The 24151-nt window shown below is 33.9% G+C and overlaps 1 protein-coding gene across 1 annotated transcript in view; it reads right to left on the reverse strand.

The window, feature by feature from the left end:
- Window positions 1-1269: 1269 nt before the first annotated feature.
- The window catches only part of LOC129262359 (calcium/calmodulin-dependent protein kinase type IV-like), a 57770-nt gene continuing 34888 nt past the window's right edge, over window positions 1270-24151 (reverse strand). The window contains exons 4-8 of the mRNA XM_064099897.1: window positions 21381-21536; window positions 14716-14881; window positions 13613-13809; window positions 11633-11800; window positions 1270-8399 (exon numbers count right to left, since the gene is read on the reverse strand). Of these exons, the coding sequence (XP_063955967.1) occupies window positions 8241-8399; window positions 11633-11800; window positions 13613-13809; window positions 14716-14881; window positions 21381-21536 (846 nt within the window). The 3' untranslated portion in view covers window positions 1270-8240. The remainder of the gene's footprint in view (window positions 8400-11632; window positions 11801-13612; window positions 13810-14715; window positions 14882-21380; window positions 21537-24151) is intronic.

The following is a 24151-nucleotide window of genomic DNA, read 5'->3' on the forward strand; positions in this document are numbered from 1 at the left end:
GGAAGAGTTATTTATCAGGGCTTTTAGCGGGTACTTTTACATCATCTCGAAAAATTGGGTATGGATACAGTGGTCCAAAAGTGGTTTGAGTGGTCTGTGCACCCAACGCTTCCTTCCCCCATCACATTTCAAACAAGGGGGGGCAAGAAAAGAAGGGAGAGGGAAAGAGGGGATAGAATCAAATTTTAAAAAGAACTGAAGAATAAATAGGAAAGGTACAGACCATGCATGACATGTACAGCCCTCCTCCACCTCTTAAGACAAAAAAAATGTTGAAGACTCATTTGAACATGGTTTTAATTTTTATTTCAGAAGACTCAGTTTAGCATGATTTCGATGCTTGACTTCATTTATTATTGTCCTTTACAGGGCTTTATTAAATTTACAATATGTAACGATTCATGTTCTGTCGAATAAACAGCAGCGACTATCTTACTAGCGTAACAAGGTGGCGCTTGTCGAATCTCTTTAATTATTGAGGGGATTTTACCCTGAAGATAAGTTGACAAAACAAATATTGGAGAAAGGTATTGGTAAAATTTTGAAGAAAATTCATCCAAGAATGAGAGTTATAGTTTTTAATTTCTGACGCCATATGCGAGAAGCTTTCCCAGATAGTGTTTCATAAATTCCAATTTTTTAATGGAATATGATGAATACAAATATTTTTCTTAAAGAAGGGGGTATGAAATGATTTGCTAAATCCACGACACAAGAAGTGGTATTTGGGGAATTTATATTGCTACACAAATGAAGAAGCTGCTTGTCTGTGACGTCACAAAATAAATTTTTTGAACAAACATCATTCTGTTGGTGATATTATGTGCGTGGAGCTGCATCTATGTGAGGGTGGTTGGGCTATCAGAATAACTTGTATTTGGGGGTTGGGGTATTTTTATCCTTATATTGACTTCCTCTCCCATTCCTTTTGCCAACAAAACAACATTCTATATCGTGTTAAGATATCCTCCACAAAACACATCTATTTAATTCATGACTAGCATTTTAGGAGTCTCATATAGCTTAGTAGTATACTTCAGTGAAGTTTTTACTTTCTATAAACCTAAATTATTTTTATAATTCTGTTTTTATTAAAAAAATCATAAAAAACAATATTTACAAGAATTATTATTACTATCATTATTATTATCATTATGATTATCATCATTATTATAAGCACTTGCAGTCGTCTTGATATCATTCAAATACATGAAAACGCAGTGCTACCTCAAACAATCAGACAAATGAACACAACATACCCAAGAATGATTTTGATATTGAATGTGTACCTCTTTATTAGACCTTCTAATTATATCAACCATAAACTCATCTGGATAATGTAGACGCACACACAATAAGACGTGATTCTGGACTTGTATATTTACATCATTTGTATAAGTTTTTTGTATAAGAATTCTAAAAACGTTCAGTGCTGTAAAAGTGCCTACTCACATTTATATATACATTAATATAGCAGGAATCCCTCCATACAATTACAAGGACAATATACAGAATTACAAGTCCTGTAATAAAATTGTGATAACGACAATCATACCATACAGAAAAAATACACTTAATTCCCAAAAAATAGTCATAGTTAATGCAAAATGCATTTGTAAAAGCGAATTAAATGTTATTTCTTACATTGTATGCATAATGAGTGAAAGAATATATATAAATCAAGAAAAAAAGATGCATTTTGCTCAGCCAACCTTTTTCTTTTTTTTTAAGTGTGCATAAATATGGAAGAGGTACTTGTAATCACAGCAATAAAACAAAGATGAAAACACAGCTTATCTTGGATTCCTTTTAACAAAAAAGCAGTTTGATCATCAGAAAAATAATTGGAAATGGAAAATATCACAAAAATTATATGTTCGAGTTGGGGAGGGGGAATAAAACATCAAACTTCAAATGTGAAAAACTTGTCTTGGAATTGCAGGGTGTTTTTACATATTTTAACACAGAGCAAACAACCAACTGATTCATACTCATATATGGTAGTGTACAATGATTAAGGATCTACCATAAAAATACTCTTATAAAGGGATAAATATTGTAATACTATCATTTTAAAGTACTGTTCTTCCTAGATTAACTATATAATCAGTTTTTGCTAATCCAATATTAATCCCATCATCTAATCAATATCCCTTTAAGATAATGAATCAGAATCAGACTTCCTACATCCGCTACATTTTATTTTCATTTCTTTTATATTTTGACAATTTTTTATCGCTTATACTGTGATTTAAATTATTGTACTCCTTTGTTGTTGTATACTTGTACATATGTTTTTAAAGGATGTCAAATAAATGAATTGAATTGAATTGAATTGAATATACACAATGACAAAATATCAAGCATTCTGTACTGAATGCAAAGTGATACCCCCCCCCCCCCCCCACTCCCCTGGATATTGTTGCAAGATAAAGAGGCATAGGTCTGAAGAGAAATGAGCATCGACTTCATTATTATTATTTTCATGTAAACACATCAGATATTAATACTACAAGTGGATGTATTACATTTACACATATTAATCCAATTTGTATTTCAAATTGTTAAGTATTCTTTCCTTGGCATTGAATCTGGTTCTATTAAACAAACTATTTAATTGTGATGACAAAGGAGTACTAAGGTTTAGCTTTATAGGAGAAACCACAAAGTTCCTTTTTATTCAAGCTGTTTTAATTTGGACCTAGATTTGTTACGTTTTCACACAAATTGTTCACACTATCACTGAATTACTGAATGTATGTAAATGGTGACTCACGCTTCTAATAGCAGGATACCTATAAAATACTTTTTGAAAAATCTAGGTGCAAAAGCACTTCATAATATTAAATAATTAATGTTAATTAACATATTTATCATCAAGGGTTAATCATAATTGACTTTCATTTAATGAAAGATCTAATCTTTAATGGGGAATCCAACCCAAATAAAAAAGGTCCTATTAGAGGGAAAGAAGACAGTCAAGTAGAAAGTTTGAACAATATCAGACAAAAAAAAAGTTAAGAATTTAAAAAGTTGTAAAAATTGGTGATGTCATTCTGATGTAAGGCAAAAGTTTAACTTCAAATTATCATTATTTTTTTTCTTTCAAGAGGTGCTTATGCAAGAACTACATATCCCTAATTTAAGTACATGGCCTATCCAAAAGCTGTCCCAACCACTTCTAATGATTTACATACCCTGTTGCCAATTTGAAATTGACAAAGCCTTAGGGATCTCAATTTCAAAACAGCCATAACTTTTTTATCGCTTATCTGATTTCTTTAAAACTTTCACCATTTTGTTTAACTTATTTTTTCCCTCTCTCACACATCATTTTATGGCCAAGGTTGGATTCCCTTTTATTATTAAACTCAGACTTCCAATAGAAAATAAAGGAAAGCACACGTATTAGAGAAAATGAATCAACTCTAACTTTACTTATACATTTATATTTTCAACACAAAACATAAATTACTCCAATACTGTGCAATAATTTTACTTTTCTTTGAATCTTGTACGTGCATTAATTTTTACCCCCAATAAATATCTATGTTAATTTGCACCAAGATGCTATTTTAATTTGATAATACAGATACAAATACATGTAGTACTGAAAAATTATCAAAAAATATAAATACATGTAATTCAATTGTTTAATGACGATATACAAGTGGTTTAAGATAAAATTGTTCCATAATACTCATGATATATATTTTTTTCATAATACAAGATAAAATAGGATAAACCTTTAAGAAGTGTACATTTGCATAAAGGTGATTTTCACTAAATTGAAAAGCATTTTAGAGAATCGTCCTGTTTAAAAAATACAAGTGTAAGTAAAATTTAATATTTGCATAATTCAAAAGTGAATTGCACCTTTCAGGTGCCAGAATTGTTCAAAGTGAGTATTTAGTATGTAGTACAGTTTGCCAATTTGAAGCTAATTAATGATGGGATTTAAAAATACAAAGCTCAAGTAGTATGCAAAACATTTTGCTATAAACTGAATATTCAAGTTTAAAAGATAAATATATAAAAGACAAACCTTTTTTCAGCCTTCTAACTACACATTTTATATCGCCTTAAACTTTAAAAGTCCCCTACTTTTATTGAATTTAGAGATGCCATTTTCTGTTTTTGCTCTAAAGTATGTAAGAACTAGTTTTAAGAACACAAGAAAAACAATGAATTTTCTTTTATTCTTCCCTGAAATAACAAAAGTAATATTAAGTTATTATGAGTAATACTTGAAATATTCAGGGACACTTTTTCTACGATAATGATGTAAAATAAACCCTGAAATAAGTTTTAAATATGCACATGAAGCATAAAATATCCAATAGAACGTTAAATCTAGAGAGTGGGTAAAATAAGAAAATTGTGATATGATTCTACCTTGTCATGGTTACATAATAAATGACAAGAATTAAACATAACTTGTAATTTTTCGAAACTATGCTCTTAATTTCCCCGAGTTAAAATTAATCCCCTCAAAGAATGTATTCTTTGAAGATGCTGTTGTTTGTTTTGAAGGGGAGATTCCTTCCTTACTTCAAGCAAATTTACTTGCAGTGTACCCAGACAAGTGCTTTAAACCAAAAAACGATTTATGAATAAACGGAATCACGCCTGTCCCGCAGTCCGATAAAAAGTAAAGTAAAGCGAGCCTGTAATCAAAATTATTCATAGAAAAAAAGAACATGCATAACAGGTTTTTCCTTTCAGTAAAAATAAGGAATATTATTTTGAGTTCTTTGTAAAATTATGAATGCAGAAGTTGCATACAAAACACATACAATAAATAGGAGGGTCTTGTTGGATGATGACAGAGACATGTCTAAAGCAGTACTCTGACCAATAAATGTACATTAGGTTCTTCAACACAATAACTTCAACAGAAAAGGAGCCTTTTCTATGCAGCTTTGACCTCTTATACAAACAAGCAACATTCAGAAATATGATATTAAAAAGCATAACCTGAAAACCCCAAAATGAAATATATATTGAAAACACACAAGGATATTATGGAATGCACAAAACCTTTGGGTTGGTAAAAGGGAATGAAACACACAAAGTACAAAATGTAGAGAAAAATAATATTGAACATTAGACTGAAGGCTACTGGATATCCATGTTTTTTCCCAAAAAAACAAAATACTCCAGGAATACTTATAGTATAGATCATTAATTCTAAAACTGTGGGTGACTAAAAAGTGCATGGTTGGAGAAGAGATAGACCTTGTCATGACACAACTTTAAAAGGAAAAGGTAGCAATTATTTTTTTTTTCTAATGAGTATAATGGCCAAATGGCCAATTATTATTACATGACCAGTCAAAAACGATTTTTAAAACTGTATCATATTATTTCACATGAAGATTCTTACATAGAAAATAACAGCCTGAATGGACGAACGTGGTTTTAAATCTGTGGTTTCAAACCATGGACCTATTGTAATAGGTCCATGTTTCAAACCAATGTGTAGGCAGATTTTTCTGCATTGAGCACACATAATTAAGTGCGTATATTGAGAAGCATCAAGTAACATTTATATTTTCCTTGTTTGAACATTCATATTTGAAATATTGCAATTTTTCCCAAAATATTGGATGGAGACTGGTTGTGTCACGGTTGAGCTTTATTCTCTGGGTCTCTCAACCAATTCAAGACTCTTCATAAAAACAAAGTGAAAAACAGCCATCTTTTCCATGATATCCTTCAATTACAGCAATATATAAAATAACATTATATTGATTGAATTGAATTTACAATAAACCCCTCTGATGCAAATTTACTAAAAAGAATTAAGAAGAGAAAATGGAAAATATGATTAAACACAATGTCCAAAAAGAGCGCATCCGTCTTGGGAAGTTTCAGTGTGCGTCCTTTAATCAGAATGTGTGCCAAAATAATATGAAATAAAAGACACCTTAACAAAAGTCTGAGTCACGTAAACAACTGGGGAATCCCGCTGAACATCTTTCCATTTCTAATCTTTATATATCTTCACCAACGGGAAGATCAGGGCCCCCGTCTTACAAAGACTTGCGATTGATCCAATCAACCCTTACTATTGAAAGCCAGCAAAGTCAACATCGAAAATTCATATTTGTTAATAACATTTTCTAGAAATGATGTCTATTCATACATTCATAGTTTTCTTGAAAATTCAGTGTGCTTCTCCATGTTGACAAAGGACATTGGGCAAATTTCCTGGGGAAAAAAATGATGTTGATGGATTTGCATATACTTGAGATTGATTGGATCAATCGTAAGTCTTTTTAAGACGGGGAAAAGCACTGTTAAATCCCACGAGCAACAAAGCCATAGACATGATCTCTATTAAGGTGCCTAACACAGCATTGGTCCCAATAGATATAAAAAAAATCATGTTTGATGATAATTTCACAAGTTTCACTAAAATTCTTAAAGATTTCTCCCACCGTGCAAAATAATCAAAACTACTTGAAGTGTCATTAACAAAATCAAACTTTTCTCTTTTTGGTATATCAATAAAAGCACAATCGAATGATCTTCTCTCTTCATAAAGCAAGATAACTTGAGGTTACCCAAAACACAATCCAGACATGGTCCTCACTATAGAGAGACTCACCTCCAATTGTCCAAATAACAAAATCTCAAAACAATGCTATCCTAACGAACAATCAAATATTTCCTGCAAAATATGTACATGTGCAGAATGTTTTTGAATAATTATATTTACAGGTAATGTAAATAAATAGTGATAGATGTTTGATCTTGAATCGATAAATCAATTTCTTGAATTGTGTAGTATTTCTCTACATTGTTAAACCACAAAACGCTTTCAGCCTGAAGTTTAAAACACATAAATATGCATGACGAGGGAACTTAATTTTCTCTATTCTTTCTCTAAGACCTATTGTATTTCCAGTTTGTGAAAGAATTGCACTATCTCTACCAGGTTTTAATGTTTTACATCACTTTATATCCCTATTTTACTATTTTACGAACTAAACTTTGCATAAAGCAGTGAACAGTCATAGAGAAAATGAGCAAGATAGACATGGCCTTTTCATTACATCCAATGCCATACATGTAACTGTTATACTCACAACACATGCATTTCAACTCTTCAATATAACTCTGTAATATTCATTGCGATGTAGTTGAATGTTAAATTAGTCTGTTTGACTATTTTGTCCATTAGATTCCATATACCAATTTGTGCATTACAACTGGAATGGACGGGCACATATTTGAAGAGCTCAGTTCTAGATGTTACTACAAAGTTATGATTTCAAAATGGCAAAGGTTAATAAGGTATCTACAGAATTTAAATAAGCAATTTCCAACTACTGCTATCACAAATGAGGTTTAATTTGGTGGGGGGATTTTTCAGTTCCGAATGTTACTACGAGTTATGATTTCAAAATTGCGAAGTTTAATAAACAAGTATCTACGGAATTTTAAAAAGCAATTTCCAACTACTACTATCACAAATGAGGTTTAATCTGTTTGGGGTTTTTCTAAGACATGTGCTACTTAAACAATGGCATGCTAACTAGAGCTCAATTTTCATCAAGAAATTGATGTAGTACCGGTATATTTTGGAATAGAGAGCCCATCATAATCAAAATAAGTAAGCTTTGTAAGAGTCAACTTCTCATGGATGGATTATGAGAAAGGGTCTAAACCTTAAAATTTTATACAGATAAAGTCTATATTTGAGTACAAATTACATCTCAAAATGGAGAAAGTTTGAATCCTGATTATATATCAAAAAATTATGTTACACTGACTCTATCGCATACCAACTTTGGTCATAATGGGAACGGTTCATAACGAATGGTACACTTAAAATCACTCCAGATCCCTACTGGACCTGCAAATGAATTTGAATCCATCACTAAAAGACCACAAATATAGTTCTCTTCAAGATTATTCGTCAATTTGACCCATTTCCTCCTGGACGTGCAGATCGGTTCGAGATCATTCTTCAATTCAACCATTATGTTGTTCAGCCTGAATAGATAGACCAACTGGCTATACAGTTCAGGTTTTGTACAGTGGGCAGTATTTGTGACATGAGCCTGTTTTATTAACGTAGATTCACTTACAGGCCTATATGTAACTTTAACAATGCTTTTCTTAAACCCAATAAACCTTGTGCATTTGGCTGGACCCATCGTCCCAGTTTACAGAAGAGAAATCCTGTAAACGAGGAAAGGGGCTCCCATCCCACAGAAGGTTGAACTCTCCTATTCCGCTGCTGAGGCTGTTGCTGCGGCTGCCATCACGGCTCCTTTCATGGTGTTGGAGTCGGAGCTTCCTGCGGCGGCAGCACCGGCAGCCAAGTGAGAGAAAATATCACCCATACCTCCTAGACGTTGCATGGCAATTACCGCTGCGGCTGCAGCCTGCAAGGGGGGGGAAGGAAAAGAGATGGTGTACACAACGTATGAGAAAACTGAGAATACAAATGTAAGTGATATACATGTAGGGGGCACACAAATAGCAGACCAGGATCGTGTTCAATAAATTCATGCACAACCTTAGGCACGAGTTTATGCATGACTTTATGCATGACCTCAAATGCAAAACTTGATGCACAACTCGAGGCCTTAAAAAAATGAACGTTTTCCTCATCCAATATGCTGTAATATGAAAAAAAAGGCGCTATTCCTTCTTTTTTTGCGGGGGAGAGAGGTTCTTTAGCAGACTCAAAATATACAAATGCAAAGTTTTTTTGTGAAAATGTCAGATTTTGGCAAAGAATTTACCCAAATTTGTATTTGATGGCTCTAAAAAGGGCACTTCGCATTGTGACATATTGCATAAATAAGTCCTCCAATACATGATTTTAAAAAATGACTGACCAACCGAGCCAATTTTCTGATTTGGGGCTCATGAGGGCAACATAGAAATTCTATTAGGCCTTGTGCATGATTTTTGGCACAACTAGGGCATTTTCTACGGTCATGCATAAAATCATTTTTAACTTGGAAGCACCTTAATAAAATAGCCCCTGTGTTGTCATAAGTTTTATCAATAACAAACAAAATTTCAATTAAAGTAGAAGTGAATCTACATGTATTAAAGCTCAAAGATGCCTTCGAATGACAAGATATCAGCTTCATATCATTATCATGATACTTGAGAAATTTGGCTTTAAAGGACAAGAACACCCCATCAAAATTTGATATGAATCAAACGAGAAAAATCCAACAAACATAACACTGAAAATTTCATCAAAATCGGATGTAAAATAAAAAAGTTATGACGTTTAAAAGTTTCGCTTAATTTCAGAAAGCAGTTATATGTACATCCTGGTTGGTATGCAAATGAGGAGACTGATGATGTCATCCACTCACTATTTCTTTTGTATTTTATTATGTGAAATATGAAATATTCTAATTTTCTCCTCATTGTCAAGTGAAACAACAATTAATTCCTTCCTGAACATGTGGAATTAGCATTGTTTAATACTACAATGGTTCAGTCAAGTTGGTCTTTATTGTCAAATCTGTAAAAATGAAATATTGTATATTTCAAACAATAAAAAACAAAAGAAATAGTGAGTGAGGGACATCATCGACTGTCTCATTTGCATGTCACTGAATTGTGCATATCACTGTTTTGTGAAAAATAAGTGAAACTTTAAAATATCATAACTTTCTTATCTTACATCCGATTTTGATGAAATTTTCAACATTATGCTCGTTTGATTTATTCAAATAAAAAAATTCTGGTATGGACTTGACCTTTAAGTACATGACCAGAATACATGTATGCTCTCATCATCACATACATGTATGTGTACATTTATTTCTAATACTGACAGAAGATAGGTAGATAATGCAGTTTAGATTTCATCATACGATGTATCAAACTTGCAAGAAACTATTTGCAATCAGGAATGCTAATTTCAATTGTAACCATCTTGTTACAACAAATCAGATCTGTATTCTTTTATAAAAAAACAGACCAATAAGTATTTGCAAACTCTTGTGATAAAGGAAGGCTCATGATTACTTTGGGGAACTAAAATTAACTCTCAACTGATTGCATATCTTTTGATATACCCTTGATCAACCCATAACAACATCTCTTCATTATCTATATAGGACTTGTTTAATAGGAATGTGGTCTAATGAAGCAGTAAGGGCAATTATTTTACTCTCACATCAGTACCAATTTACAATACAAACAGGGGACATTATAATGAATTGTCATCTCTCTATTTATCCTTCTCTCTCTCTCACACACACACACACACATATACACAAAGCCCCCTTCCCTTCAGTTCTTCTTACTCATTATCACTCCCTTGTCTACATGTATGTCTTCCTTCTCACTATTAAAACATACACCCTCTATTAAAATTACAGCCTGCCTGGTTTCGCTGCATGAAATCTATTGCCTTCCCTTTTCATTTCACGAGTGGCCATGAAAATGATCTTGACATACATCATTACAGTCACAATTTATTCCGCCCGCTGCAATCGTACTCAGCTGGGGTAAAGTAGGTCAAATTCTAAATGTCAAATCAAACGTTGAAATGGGGTTGACCATGGTGGCATTTATTATCATATCTTCATTATAGCTACATGTACATGTACTTATCCTTTCAAAATAATAGTGCATGTATTTTTTTTATCTAAAAGACATGTTTTCAAAACAACATGTGAAAATTGAGCTGAAATGTATATTTTTTTAAAGAATGTGCACTTTTGCAGTGGTCAAGATGTTTGAGAATTCAATTAGAGGCTGTTTCTATCAGACATTGATTGAGTAATACCACCAGAATTTGACCACTACTTCAGTCTTCTAACAAGCATCCATACTTTCGGAACTTGGCATCATCATATCACCCTACATGTATATTCCACGCCAAACGACCACTAACACCAATACCACTGTCAAACCCACCAAAACCACCACCAACACAAACACCACTATCAACATCACCAAAACCAAAACTACCACCACTAACACCAATACCATTATCAACCCCACCAAAACCAACACCAATATCACTATCAACCTCACCAAAACCACCACTACCAATACCACTATCAACCTCACCAAAACCAAAACCACCACTAACACCAATACCATTATCAACCCCACCAAAACCAATACCACTATCAACCTCACCAAAACCACCACCAATACCACTATCAACATCACCAAAACCACCACCACCAACACCATTATCAACCCCCCCCCAAAAAAAAAAAAACCAACACCAATACCACTATCAACCTCACCAAAACCACCACCACCAATACCACTATCAAACCACCAAAACTACCACCACCAACACCAGTACCCGCTATCAAAACCACCACCATCACCAATACCACTATCAAGTCCACAAAAACCACCATCACCAACACTAAGACCACTATCCAGCCCACCACCAGTGCCAATACTCCTATCAACCCCACCAATATCACAATGAACCCCACCAATACCACCACCATCAAAACCAATACCATTATCAACCTTGCCAACACCTCTTTTCACCCTTACCAAAACAGCCACATCAAACACCACTACCAAAACCAACACCATCACCACTAAAAGATCATCATCTCTACTGCTGGTAACACCATCAATCACCTTTATCCTTCCCAGCTTGCCATACCTTCAATTTTCTCTTGGCATTGAATTCCTTGATGTTCTCTATGGTTGCGCACGGTATGTTCTTGGTACTTGCTGCGCTGTTCTCTGCCCGTACCCATGGGTGCTGTAGTGCTTGTTTTGCCGTTAGTCTTTTCTCTGGATCTGTCACCAGCAGTCTTCTGATGAAATCCTGATAGAAAGGAAACAATATGTGCATGGCAGTGATTACTGAATCGTATTACCAAACAAGCAGGGTGCTACATAAGCACTTGCCCGATTGCCCGGGGCAAGTAAAAGTTAAAGTCAGGCAAGTGTTTTGAAGTAAAGATCAAAACTACTTGCCCGAATTGGGCAAGCAAAATTCTTACCGATTTTTGTAGAATTACCAAAATTAAGGTTGATATGATATATCGACCATGAATTTGGTCATAGTGGGCAAGATAAAAATCACTTTGTAAAAAGAAAAGCAAGAACAAGGTACATCAGTTCATGTCAAAAGAGAGGGGAAAAAAGGTCAATGGTTTTATAAAACCGCAATATTTTCTTTTGAAGAGGTAAAACTTTTTTTTCAAGAATTTTTTCGGGCAAGTGAAATTAATTTTCGGGCAAGTATATTCCAACTATTTAAAAATCTACTTGCCTGACAGGGCAAGAGCTTCTTAAAAGTTATGTAGCACCCTGACAAGTAGCCACTATTTATTAATATCACACAATATTGTGGAAACAATTTCAAAAAGTTTAATGAATCCAATAAAATGGCCACCCAAGCATGTGTAAATATGAATAAAAAATATGTGCCAGAAGATTCTGGAAGATATTGTGTAATTGCTGAAAAATAAGCATAATAATAAGCATGACATTTCACACAAATGTTGGGTCTTTTTCCAAGCAATAACAAAACATTGTCCTATGATCTTATTTCAAGATTTTATAAAGTTCAGTTTACCTAGGGACGGTCTTACAAAAAGTTGCGATTGATTGGATCAATCGCATCTCTATGGAAATCCATCAGTGTCATAAATTTTTCTACGGGAAATTTGCACAATGTCCTTTGTAAACAAAGAGAAGCACAGTGAATTTATAAGAAAACAAATTAATGCATGAATATACATCATAGCTAGAAAATATTTTGAACAAACATGCATAATACAAGTTGACGTTGCTGGCCGTCCATAGTTGCAATTGATTGGCTCAATCGCAACTCTTCGTAAGACGGGGCCCTGATCTAGATCTAGGAGTATATATGGTGACAATTAACCCTGGTTTTACAGACTTTCTCGTGAAATCAGTGTTTACTGTGTTGACTGCAAAAAAAAATATCTTTAATTTCATCAGACCCTCACAAGAAACAATAGTATATGACAATCATGAAATAGTATGTACATAGTTTTATCAATTCAACAATCCTTTATAAATTTTCTAATTATCATCACCACACCCTTGCACTACAAGCCAGTTCGGAGTTCAATTCTGTGCATGATCAGAAGGAGGCCATTTGTCCAAAAGTGACATGGTGGTTTAATATTTAATGAGATAAGCACCAATTTGATGTATTAATTATTCAGATATTCTTTTGAATTGTGTTTTTCATTAGATCCTCAAGAGACATCAATGCATTCACTAGCGAGTGGTATTTCACAGTTGGCCAAGTACAGTGTTATAGCAGCACGGTAATGCATTCAAAGCAGAAATGCAACAAATACCTTCGAGTGTTAATTGGTGTGCTATTCTAGTCACCTGTTCTATACAATTTCTGCACCCTGCTATGTAAGGCATGCTTACATAATATCTTGCTTTGAAATCTGCCTCTCACAATGAAAGAAATGAAAGTTTATTTGACCAAAATTGCCAATGATGTAACTCCGAACTGGTCTACTGGAGATATTGCCCAACCACCATTGACACCCTTACAGCCCTAGTCATGTGATGGCACTGTGACCAATCACAAAATAGTAATCTACATAGTTTTACCAGGTAACATTGCGATAAAAAATGATTATACCTTGGCGCTGGTGGAGATATCGTCCCACCACGGTGAGATGAAGGCATAGTCAGCCTTCAGTATCTTTTTGTAGATATGTTTGTCTCCTTTTTCGTCATAGAATGGTTCGAATCCACAGAGAAGGATGTAAGTAATTACTCCTATACTCCACATATCCACTCCCATGTGGTACGCCTTCCCATGTAGAACCTCTGGTGCTGTCGAGATAAACACAAAATCACTTGTGAAAAACTTTCAGTATAAAAAATGAAACAATGATAATATACTATGATATAATACAAAGCGTCCCACAAAAAAAGAAACCTGTTTGCAGAGACAGATTTCACAATTTATTTTTAAATTACGTTTTTACTCTGAATTTGATACTTATGGTAAGAGTGGAATCTCATCTTTAATTTGAGACCAACAGCTTAGCAAATCCTTCACGCACGGTAGATTACAAACAATAAATATTGAGGCATATCAGGAAGTTCAGGAACGATTTGCGCAGAAGCTCACGTGTGAATCTGGATCCACTTTCAGTTCAGGGATCAGTGAGAGAAACTTTACAAAGAATACAAAAGAATTTTTTATGAGCCAACCGTCAAATAAGCATGGCCGTTGCATCACGAACCAATCTTGTCCAACCTTTTCAGCGCAACCTGATTCGGGCATTAAAAAAGTGTTCGTCTCATATTAGGTATCAAAATATACATGTAGAGGGATAAACTGAATTGTACGATAATGTCAATGAAATATCATGATTCATTTGCCTTTGAAAAAAAAGACGGGAAGCCCAGCTTCCTTTTTTCTGGGACGCACTGATTCCTATTTCTTGAAATCAATAATTTGATTTTTTTTCTATAATAAATGGAATATTTGATATAATTATAAAGTATTTAAAGATTTATAGACAATAAAACGGCTTGCAGTTTGTTGGCATAAACTGGGTAAAACATCAGGCGAGGCTGCCCCGTAAGGACCTGCATAATTCCAAGCACACCTCTATGAAACATTCCCCTCTGTCCCAAAGTCAACAAGTTAATACTTTTCACCTGTCTGTGAGTATGTAGTAAATTAAATTCAGATTACAATCATAATGGGGGGAAAAATTGTTCACATACCGCAGTATCCAGGCGTTCCACACACGGTCTTCATGAAAACATCCTGGTCCATGATTTTTGAAAGGCCAAAGTCAGCCAGTTTAAGGGGTGACTCATCGCTCATGTTCTCGTACAGCAGGTTCTCTGGCTTGAGGTCTCTGTGCACAATGGCTTGAGAATGGAGATACTGCCAGGGAGACACAGTGAGAGAAAAGAATTCAGGGAGATGGCTCATAAAGATTTTAAGTCCAACATAAAACTCATACATGTACTTAACCCTTAGTTCAAACTGGGTTGTTTCAGACCAGGCTTTAACGGAGGGGGAGTCAAATCGACTCTCCCCTCCTTCTAGATCTTGGCTGCACATTGTGTGATCTGCACAAAAATTTGCACTCTCATATCAAAGCCTGATGTAAACTACAAGACTTTACAGTATAGTTTTTTTTTTTATCAAATTCTTATATATTATAATTAATTAATTATGAAATAGATATTACATGTTTGCCTTTATGTGTATGTTACTGCCTTTGACTTTTAGTTAAAATAGCTAGTAGACAGATGAATGTGGGGGGGAATATTAATTTTTGCAAATCTAACAAATATGAAAATAATGCCAAAACAATTAAATTCCCTATGTATATTATTGCTTGGTGAATTTCTTGTGCATTTCTTTGTTCTTTCAAGCTTTTGTAGCTTTTTCATTGATCTTTGTCAGGGACCCTTTTGTGATTATTATAATTGGTATAAAATCGATCTATAATAAATCAGCAGAAGTAAAAAAAATATTACTAGATTTTTGGTGGAAAACACCATTTGCCTTTGCTTTGTACATGGAATCACGTTTTTTAAGCAATTATTGGTCCGACATGCACTTACAAAATGTTTCATAATTTCGGAAGCGTGACCCCGGGCATCACAAATTTGGTATCAAACGATGTGCAAGACCTGGACAAGTTTGAAAAGGTATATTCTATTGCTGTCCTAAGCTTTCAAATGATATGTCACTCGTTAAAATTGATCAACAACCCACAAACGTGTTTGATTGAATGCAAAAATTTGAGAGTTTTAAAAATAATTTAAAGACGAGTTTGGGGTTCTCTCAAGCATGAGATGTGCATACTGTGTGATCTCAACTTGCTTTTGAGCAGACCCCAAAAAGGGTGTGAAAGAAACTTTTTTATCTTGTCTTTTATTCAACTTAACAACTTCAAATGTTGACAGTGTGAGGAAGAATTTTTTTTTGAAGACCAAATTATAATAATAATAATAATAATAATAATGATAGGCATTTATATAGCACCATCTATCTAGAAATATTCTATTCCGAGACGCGTTGTTATTATTATTATTACCCCGGCTTTAGCTCGAGCTGCCTTTCAGCGCTCCTGCATTCAAAGAATTAATCCTGCCGGGTACCCATTCACCTCACCTGGGTTAAGACAAGTGCAGCACAATGTGGATAAATTTCTTGCTGAAGGAAATTATGCCATGGCTGGGATTTGAACCCACGACCCTCTGTTTCAAAGTCAGAAGACTTATCCAATGGGCCACTACGCTCTACATTATTGTTTTGGCTATTTACATAGAACCTAAAATGGTGACTTTTTGTTGGCTTTGGGGTAGCTTGTCACATATTTGAATTTAGAAGTCAACCTTGAGCAAGTCAAAAACGATTCTTCATAAGTCATTTTAAATGCGACTTCTATTATAATTCAATTCTCTATTGTATTCATATAGTTAACTAATTACGTTTTTAAAGGTCAAGTCCACCCCAGAAAATTTTGATTTGAATCAATAGAGAAAAATCAAGCAAAATAAAAATTTCACTAAAATTGGATTTGAAATAAGAAAGTTATGACATTTAGTTTCGCTTTAATAGTTTTCACAAAAATATATGCACAACTCAGTGACATGCAAATTAGAGGGTCGATAATGTCCTTCACTCACTATTTCTTTTGCTTTTTATTGTTTGCAACTTTGCATTATTACTATATTTAAATTTTTGCAATATGATAATAAGGACCAACTTGACTGAACCATTAAAACAATGGTAATACCACATATACCACATGCTCAGGGAGAAATAAATTGTTGTTTCACAGGACAATGAGAAAATTAGAATATTTCATAAAATACAAAAGAAATAGTGAGTGGGTGATGTCATCAGTCCCCTCATTTGCATACTGACCAGAATGTGCATGTTACTGTTTATTGAAATTTAGCAAAATGTCAAAATGTCCTAACGATTTTACATCCGATTTTGATGAAATTTTCAGTGTTATGCTCATTGTATTTTTCTCCTTTTATTTAAATCAACATTTTGTTGGGGTGGACTTGTCCTTTAAAGCCTGTACCTCTTTCAACAGTAGGATTTTCTTTCAACTTGATCATTATATGTATAGTTAGAAGTAAAAAAAAAAAAGAAGAAGAAGCTTAAATAACATGTACAGGTGATGCCCATATGTCTGTTACAACGCTCCAATAGGCTTTTGGTGTTGCACTCGAATGCTATTTTCTCATTAAGGAGGGAACGCTGAATGATCCGCTTCCCTCCCACTATCTCTGGTTATATCACCCAAGAAATATCATCATCTCCCACGAGGGCTACTGTCGGTCATGAGCGCTGGATGATATGAAGTGACCTCCTACATGCAGCTCAATATTATAGTCAGAGAAGGAGACTCTATTTGATTACTGAATGCTTTAAAAATTGATTTTATTTGATTTCACTTCAAAGTTGATTTTAATAATCATTCATTCATTGACTGACAAACAGGCTAATTGATTTGTTTACTAATTGACTGTTTGATTGATGACTTTATTAATTGATTAATTAATTAATTAATTAATCAATTCATTCAGTAGTAAATCGATTGGCTGGAGTGGTTAATTAATTCAAAGGTGAAATTTCAGGTATTATTCAATGATTAATTAATGGATTTGAATCATTCGTTCATTCATTTGTGGAGTCATTTGACTGTGATAGATCTATTTCATTTTGGCTTTTAACTTTCATTGTTTTAAACCAACATATCAACATGTATGGTGTTGGCAAACCGTTTCATATAACATAAATATGTATCTTGTCTAAATAATGCAGAGCTCTGATTGTCCAAGAAAGATTTCAAAGATAATCATTTATTGCAATTTTGTTCAGTGTTTAAAATTCTGCTTGAATTGTTTTGCTGTATGTATATAAAAAGTAACAATGCAGTAATGATAAAGATGCAATGGGCTATAAGGAAATGATACAGATTGTTTTGATTGTTATTTGGATATTCTCAAGTCCATTATTTTTTTCAATTACATGTAAAAGAGAATGAAGACAATGGATTATTGTGTCAGACCAATCAAAGAGCAACAAGGTAAATGTATTTCCTGCTTTAGAGATATATACTTCCCCATAACATCCACTCCAAATCCATATGAATGACACATCATCTCAATTTCAACGCTCAAATTTCAAGTCTTGAAAGTCAAATGAAGCTATCAGAATTCAGAATCAATCAGAACTATAGAGATTTCTTCATTTATATAGGTCATATCACACCTATTTCTTTTAATAGCAAGGCATATATAAAAATACACTGTACATCTATGCTGACATTTAAAGGAGGTAAGAACCAGTAGGTTATTCGACATAAGATGAATTGACAGCATTCATTTACATGTATACCGTACAATGTAGAGCTCTAGCAAATATGTGTTTACTGAAGTTGGGAGTTGAGCAACAGCTCTACAGTGCGTATAAAAAAACGGGACAGTTTTGAAAAGTCTATAAAAATTTTGTTTCAAATTATGATATCTATATTTTGATGTTAATAGATGCTCTGAAACCTTATCTTTGAAATGCCATTTAAAAAAATAAATTTTGTCCATGCTTGAGTGAACACGGAATGTTTTTGTAGGGGTTTCAAAAAAAGGCTTGCGCCAAAATGACAGAAATGAGAAATTCGATGATCAGACTTCTTGCTAATCAGCAGATTTCCTCTTAACCTTTTCATTTCTTCGCAATGAGTTTTGAATTATGCTGTCAAATTTCATTTACAAAATTATCTATTTACTTGAATTATTATATTTTTTTTTCATTTCAACTTCTTTTACCTTTGCATTTTCCTTCATAAATAAGAAAAGAAGACTTTTTGTCAACCCAAGCAAGAAGATTTGCATTGTTAATTGGGAAAACTTGAAATGGTTCAAATCCTGTTATTATGTGAAACAAATTATGTTATGGTACCTTTTATAAAAAACATGAATCTTATTTTCAAGGGTTTATTGATTCCTTGACCAAGTTATGTGCTTAAAGGACAAGTCCACCCCAATGAAATGTTGATTTAAATAAAAAGAGAAAAATCCAACGAGCATAACACTGAAAATTTCATCAAAATCGGATGTAAAATAAGAAAGTTATGACATTTTAAAGTTTTTGCTTAATTTCATGTAATAGTTATATTCACATCCTGGTCAGTATGCAAATGAGGAGACTGATGACATCATCCACTCACTATTTCTTTTGTATTTCATTACATGGAATGTGAAATATTCAAATTTTCTCCTCGTTGTCAAGTGAAATAAGTTTTATTCCTTCCTGAACATGTGTAATTATCCTTGTTCGAACATTTTTTTGTTCTAACATGAGGGTGCATATTTTCAAATCTGTAAAAATCGAAATATTGTATAAATCAAACAATAAATAACAAAAGAAATAGTGAGTGAGTGACATCAGCAACTCTCTCATTTGCATATCACTGAGTTGTGCATATACATGTAACTGTTTTGTGAAAAATAAATGAAACTTTAAAATGTCATAACTTTCTTATTTTACATCCGATTTTGATGAAATTGTCAGTGTTATACTTCATAGATTTTTCTCTTTTTCTACAAATCAATGTTTTTCTGGATTGGACTTGACCTTTAACAGGACAAACAGGAAAGGATTCATGTCTTTCAATGGCAATGGTGTATTGAGTCAATTTTGAGGGAGCTACATGTAGATATGGCAGATCGGATAAAATGTTTTTAAAAGTTGTGGCGAGCAGAGCTAGCAAGCAAAAATTTCCACTTTTTTGTTAAAAAATCCAAATATGTGATTGATTTTGACATTATATTCAGAAAATAAATCATATTTCACTTTCTATCTTTCCTTTTATTTCCTTTCCACTTTTTTTCTTGGTAATTTTTGTTTATTGGGGGGGGAGCACCCCTGAGCCCGGCCCATCTGTATGCCACTGTTTAAAGGCACCATAGCCTTTGTAGCATACAATGAAAGGATTTGGAAAAAATACACGCTTTCCCATACTTCCGTTGAAAAAAAATTGTTCTTGCTTGAAGAAGGAATATTCAAAGCTAAAAGAGGAAACAACAACAGAATATTTCAAGCAAATAAACAGATTTGAAAATGAATTTTGACCGCTTGATTTGAAAATTATGGCAAAGATAAAGAAAAGGTTAAGAGGAAGTCTGCTGATTACAAGAAGTCCGATCATCATATTCTATGCCATTTTGGCGCAAGCCTCCTTTCTAAACCCAGACAAAAACATTCCGTGTTCGCTCAAGCATGAACGAAACTGAATTCTTTTAATTGCATTTTAAAGATAAGACTTCAGAGCACCTATTAACGCCAAAATATAGACATCATAATCTGAAACTAAAATTTTATAGACTTTACAAATCTGTCCCGTTTTTTTTTTATACGCACTGTATAGATATGCTTATACCACCGCTACTGCCCTGCTATCCCTGCTATAAAGTTGGAGGGCCACAGAGTTCTAAATTATTGGTTGGGGTTAACTCACCATGCATATAACTTTCTGAAAGTGGAGTAATCATACCTTGTGCCTTGCCATATATAGCCCCCCCCCCCCATATTATGAGGTGATAAAAGGTGTACTCTGACTTATCAAAAATAATCTGTAAATTGACTCGTAATAGAGTAAAATCCATCGAGCAAAAAATGTTATCAAAATCTGCTAAAAAACAAACAAAGTTATCAAATTTTGAAGTTGGGCAATGTTGTGAAAAAGCAATTTTGCCTGCTTTCATGAATATGCAATATATGTAGGTGTGCTGATGATGTTATGACTTCCACTTTCCTGTTTGTATGGTATAACAAGAAATCATAATTATTTCACAGTTATGTAAGATATGTCTCCCTAGTGACAAAACAAGTTGCAGCAAAGATTTTTCTACACATTGAATCAGCTGTCAATCAAATTTTTTTCACTCTTGGTTGCCAAATTTGAATAAATTTAATTTCATAAAATAAGATACAATTACAAAAGAATATAAGTGGGGACATATGGCATCATCAGCTTGTTCATCGCATAGCTGTATCGCAGAAATAATGTAAAAATTTAAAATGTCGTAACTTTGGTTGAATTTCCCGATTTTTGATTGACGCGGTATTTGCGACGCGGCATGTGAGTTTATCGCATTATCCACTCTGTAGAAACAGGTTGGTTTAAGGGTGATACGGTTTTTAGATTACTGAAAAGAGAAACCGTTTCTTAAGCGATTTTCTGTAGAAACATGCTGAGCGTTATTCCTTGTCCAATTTTGATGCAATTTTGAGTGTCTTGTTTGATTTTTTTTCTTTACCAAATAAAATCACAAATTATTTTTTCAGCCTGAAGTAACCACCCCCTTTAAGGGAAATTTGGCTCATAAGAAATTGTATGTGTACTCACCGAGACGGCTTGGCAGATTTCCCTGACACACTTTGCGGCATCCCTCTCACTGTAGTACCCTCGCTCAACAATCCTTTCAAAAAGTTCTCCTCCCGTTACTAACTCTAACTGAAGATAGACATTGCATTCATCCTCAAACAGGTTTACTAGCTTGATCTGAAGAGAAACAGACAAAATAGAAAGTGGTATTTTAGCCTTTCCTTCCTAAATCTTACTCTTAAAGGGAACAGTTTACCAAAATATTTTCTCACGAATACAACTAGAGTTTCCATCAGAATTGAAAGACATGAAAGACTCAGTTTCAAGATCATTAGTGGTCAATATTTAAATGACTAATAATATGCAATCATTATATACCATACAAAGCAACTGTTCAAGATCAATTGCTGATATTTTTTAAATACGTGACCCATTTGAAAATAATGATATTGTATCAAGATGCAGCGACAATTTACTGTAGATTACTCTATATTCATACCTATAGAAGAAATGGTGGCTGTTATTATGTAAAATGTCCAACTTGCTAGACTTTTCTTTCTTCTCCTCCTTCATCCTTTTCTCTTTCACATTTCAAAATGAAGAAAGTTACCGGTTTGCATTTTGCTTTATTGAGAGCGTATTTAGCACATCATTCAATAAATGATTAATTCAAACATTTGTGTAATGACATGTACTGACTATGAAATGAATTTCCAATGAGGATAATTAATATTGTAATTGAAAATGGTCATAACTCATAATGCTAGAAAAATACAAACAATTTTACATTGGAAACAAGATTGACTTTTGTTTCCTCATTCTGATCATAAACATGAGCAATGGCCAGAATTCATGATCAGAAGATACTGCAAAAGTGTCTCAGAGCCTGTTGACTACTGACTTCTGTAATTGTTATTCCGAGTTATTAAAGTACATGGAGAAGGGACCACCTTGTTCCAACGGGTGGAGCAAGGGGTACCATTCCTTTACAGAAGAAGAATTCAATATCCTGCCAAGGCCTTGACAAAAACACAATGACCCATATTCTGAAGTCGGGTTTAATCTAAACTCAGGTTTAAAGTTGTGGTTTAAGTATGGAAAGCCAATTGTGACATAAATCACTAACAGTAGAGGTATAATATTTCAGCTCATTTGACTCTCAAATCATTCTCAATTGTCTAGGAATTTAGTCTTCACAATTCAAGAACCAGAAAAGAGCAGAGTAAACATAAGAAAAATACAATGCAATATAAATGTTGACACTTTTGGCTTCCCATAATTTTAGCACAGAGTTACTAGACCATGATCTAAGTTAAACCTGGCTTCAGAATACGGGCCTATGTATACAACGTCAGCTGGCTCAAATTTATTCCATTCCGACTTAATCCCCTGTCCATTATTTCATCCATCATCACTCTTCCTCTCCTACTAATCTTCTTACATGCATCTATCTCTGACTGAGGAGCAGCCCCTGTGAGTACCTTGCTATTCTGTAATGGAGACATGCTGTTTGCATGCCACACATGCCCAAGCTTGTATATATTTATATTATGCAAGCTATACATCGTTGGTACATTACAGCAATATTATAGTAGTCTCTAAACCTGATATAGACAAAGCAGAGCTGAGAAACATGACACATAAGAAAGAAAAATATATATTTCAAATGAGCATCTAGTAATGATTTATAGAATAAGACAGTTCAGCAGGCAAGTGGCAAGCCTGGGGGCCGTTTCATAAAGATGTTTGTAACTTAAGAGCGACTTTAAGAATGACTGGTGAACCTTTCTTACGTGTTAAACCATCGCCAATGGTGTATCACCAGTCGTTCTTAAAGTCGCTCTTAACTTACGAACTGCTTTATGAAACACCCACCTGGTCTAGCTATTAAAATTTGGTTGTTCAGGCATGATAAGCTTTGTAGAGAGACTCAGCTCAGGTAGGGAACAGATTAAAGGAGAAGTTTACCTTGATAAAATGTTTGCTTGAAAGTAGGAAAGATAGAGGAAAATATTGGTGAATGTTGGTGAAAATCCATCACAGAAGAAGAGACCTATAAAGATTTAAATTCGTGACTCCATATGCGAGCAGCTGTCCCACGTGTCATCTACTACAAATTTGATAAAAATTCTCATATTTAATAATAATAATAACAATAATGTTTTATTTACCCAGGGTTTTTAGGATACTGCTCTACCAGCGGGCCCTGCATATTAAACATAATATGTTATTACCCTTCTCCAATCTAAATTCTGAGCGAATAGTAAGAAGGCAGAAGGTCCCATTTTTATAAATCTTTGGTATGACTCGGCCAGGGATCGAACCCACGACCTCCCGTTCATGAGGCGGACGCTCTACCACTGAGCCACCATGCCCGGTTCATGATGACTCAGTTTCTTGGAATTGAAAGATTACATGCCTGATGATATAATGTCATGTAAAATCATTTTCTTTTCTTTCTGGGAGCATGGCATTATCTCTATCACATAACCAATGGGAAGCTGTTTGCCTGTGATGTCACAAAATAAGAGTTTCAAAAATCCATATTAAACTCTGTTTATCTTAGATGGATTTTCAATAAATTATCACCAATTTTGTTTCTATAGGGTTTCTGCTTCTACTGTATAAAATCAACTTTATGTCAGGGTGAACTTCCACTCTAATACTAGACCTCTATGATACACCCTTGAGGAAATAAGCAATACCATGAGATAATCTCTAGATAATTGGCTCAAGAATTATACTCGAGCCAATCCAATTGCAACAATATGTACAGTCAAAGAAAAACAGAG

Source organism: Lytechinus pictus, chromosome 5 (genome assembly GCF_037042905.1).
Source record: "Lytechinus pictus isolate F3 Inbred chromosome 5, Lp3.0, whole genome shotgun sequence".
NCBI classification, from domain to species: domain Eukaryota; kingdom Metazoa; phylum Echinodermata; class Echinoidea; order Temnopleuroida; family Toxopneustidae; genus Lytechinus; species Lytechinus pictus.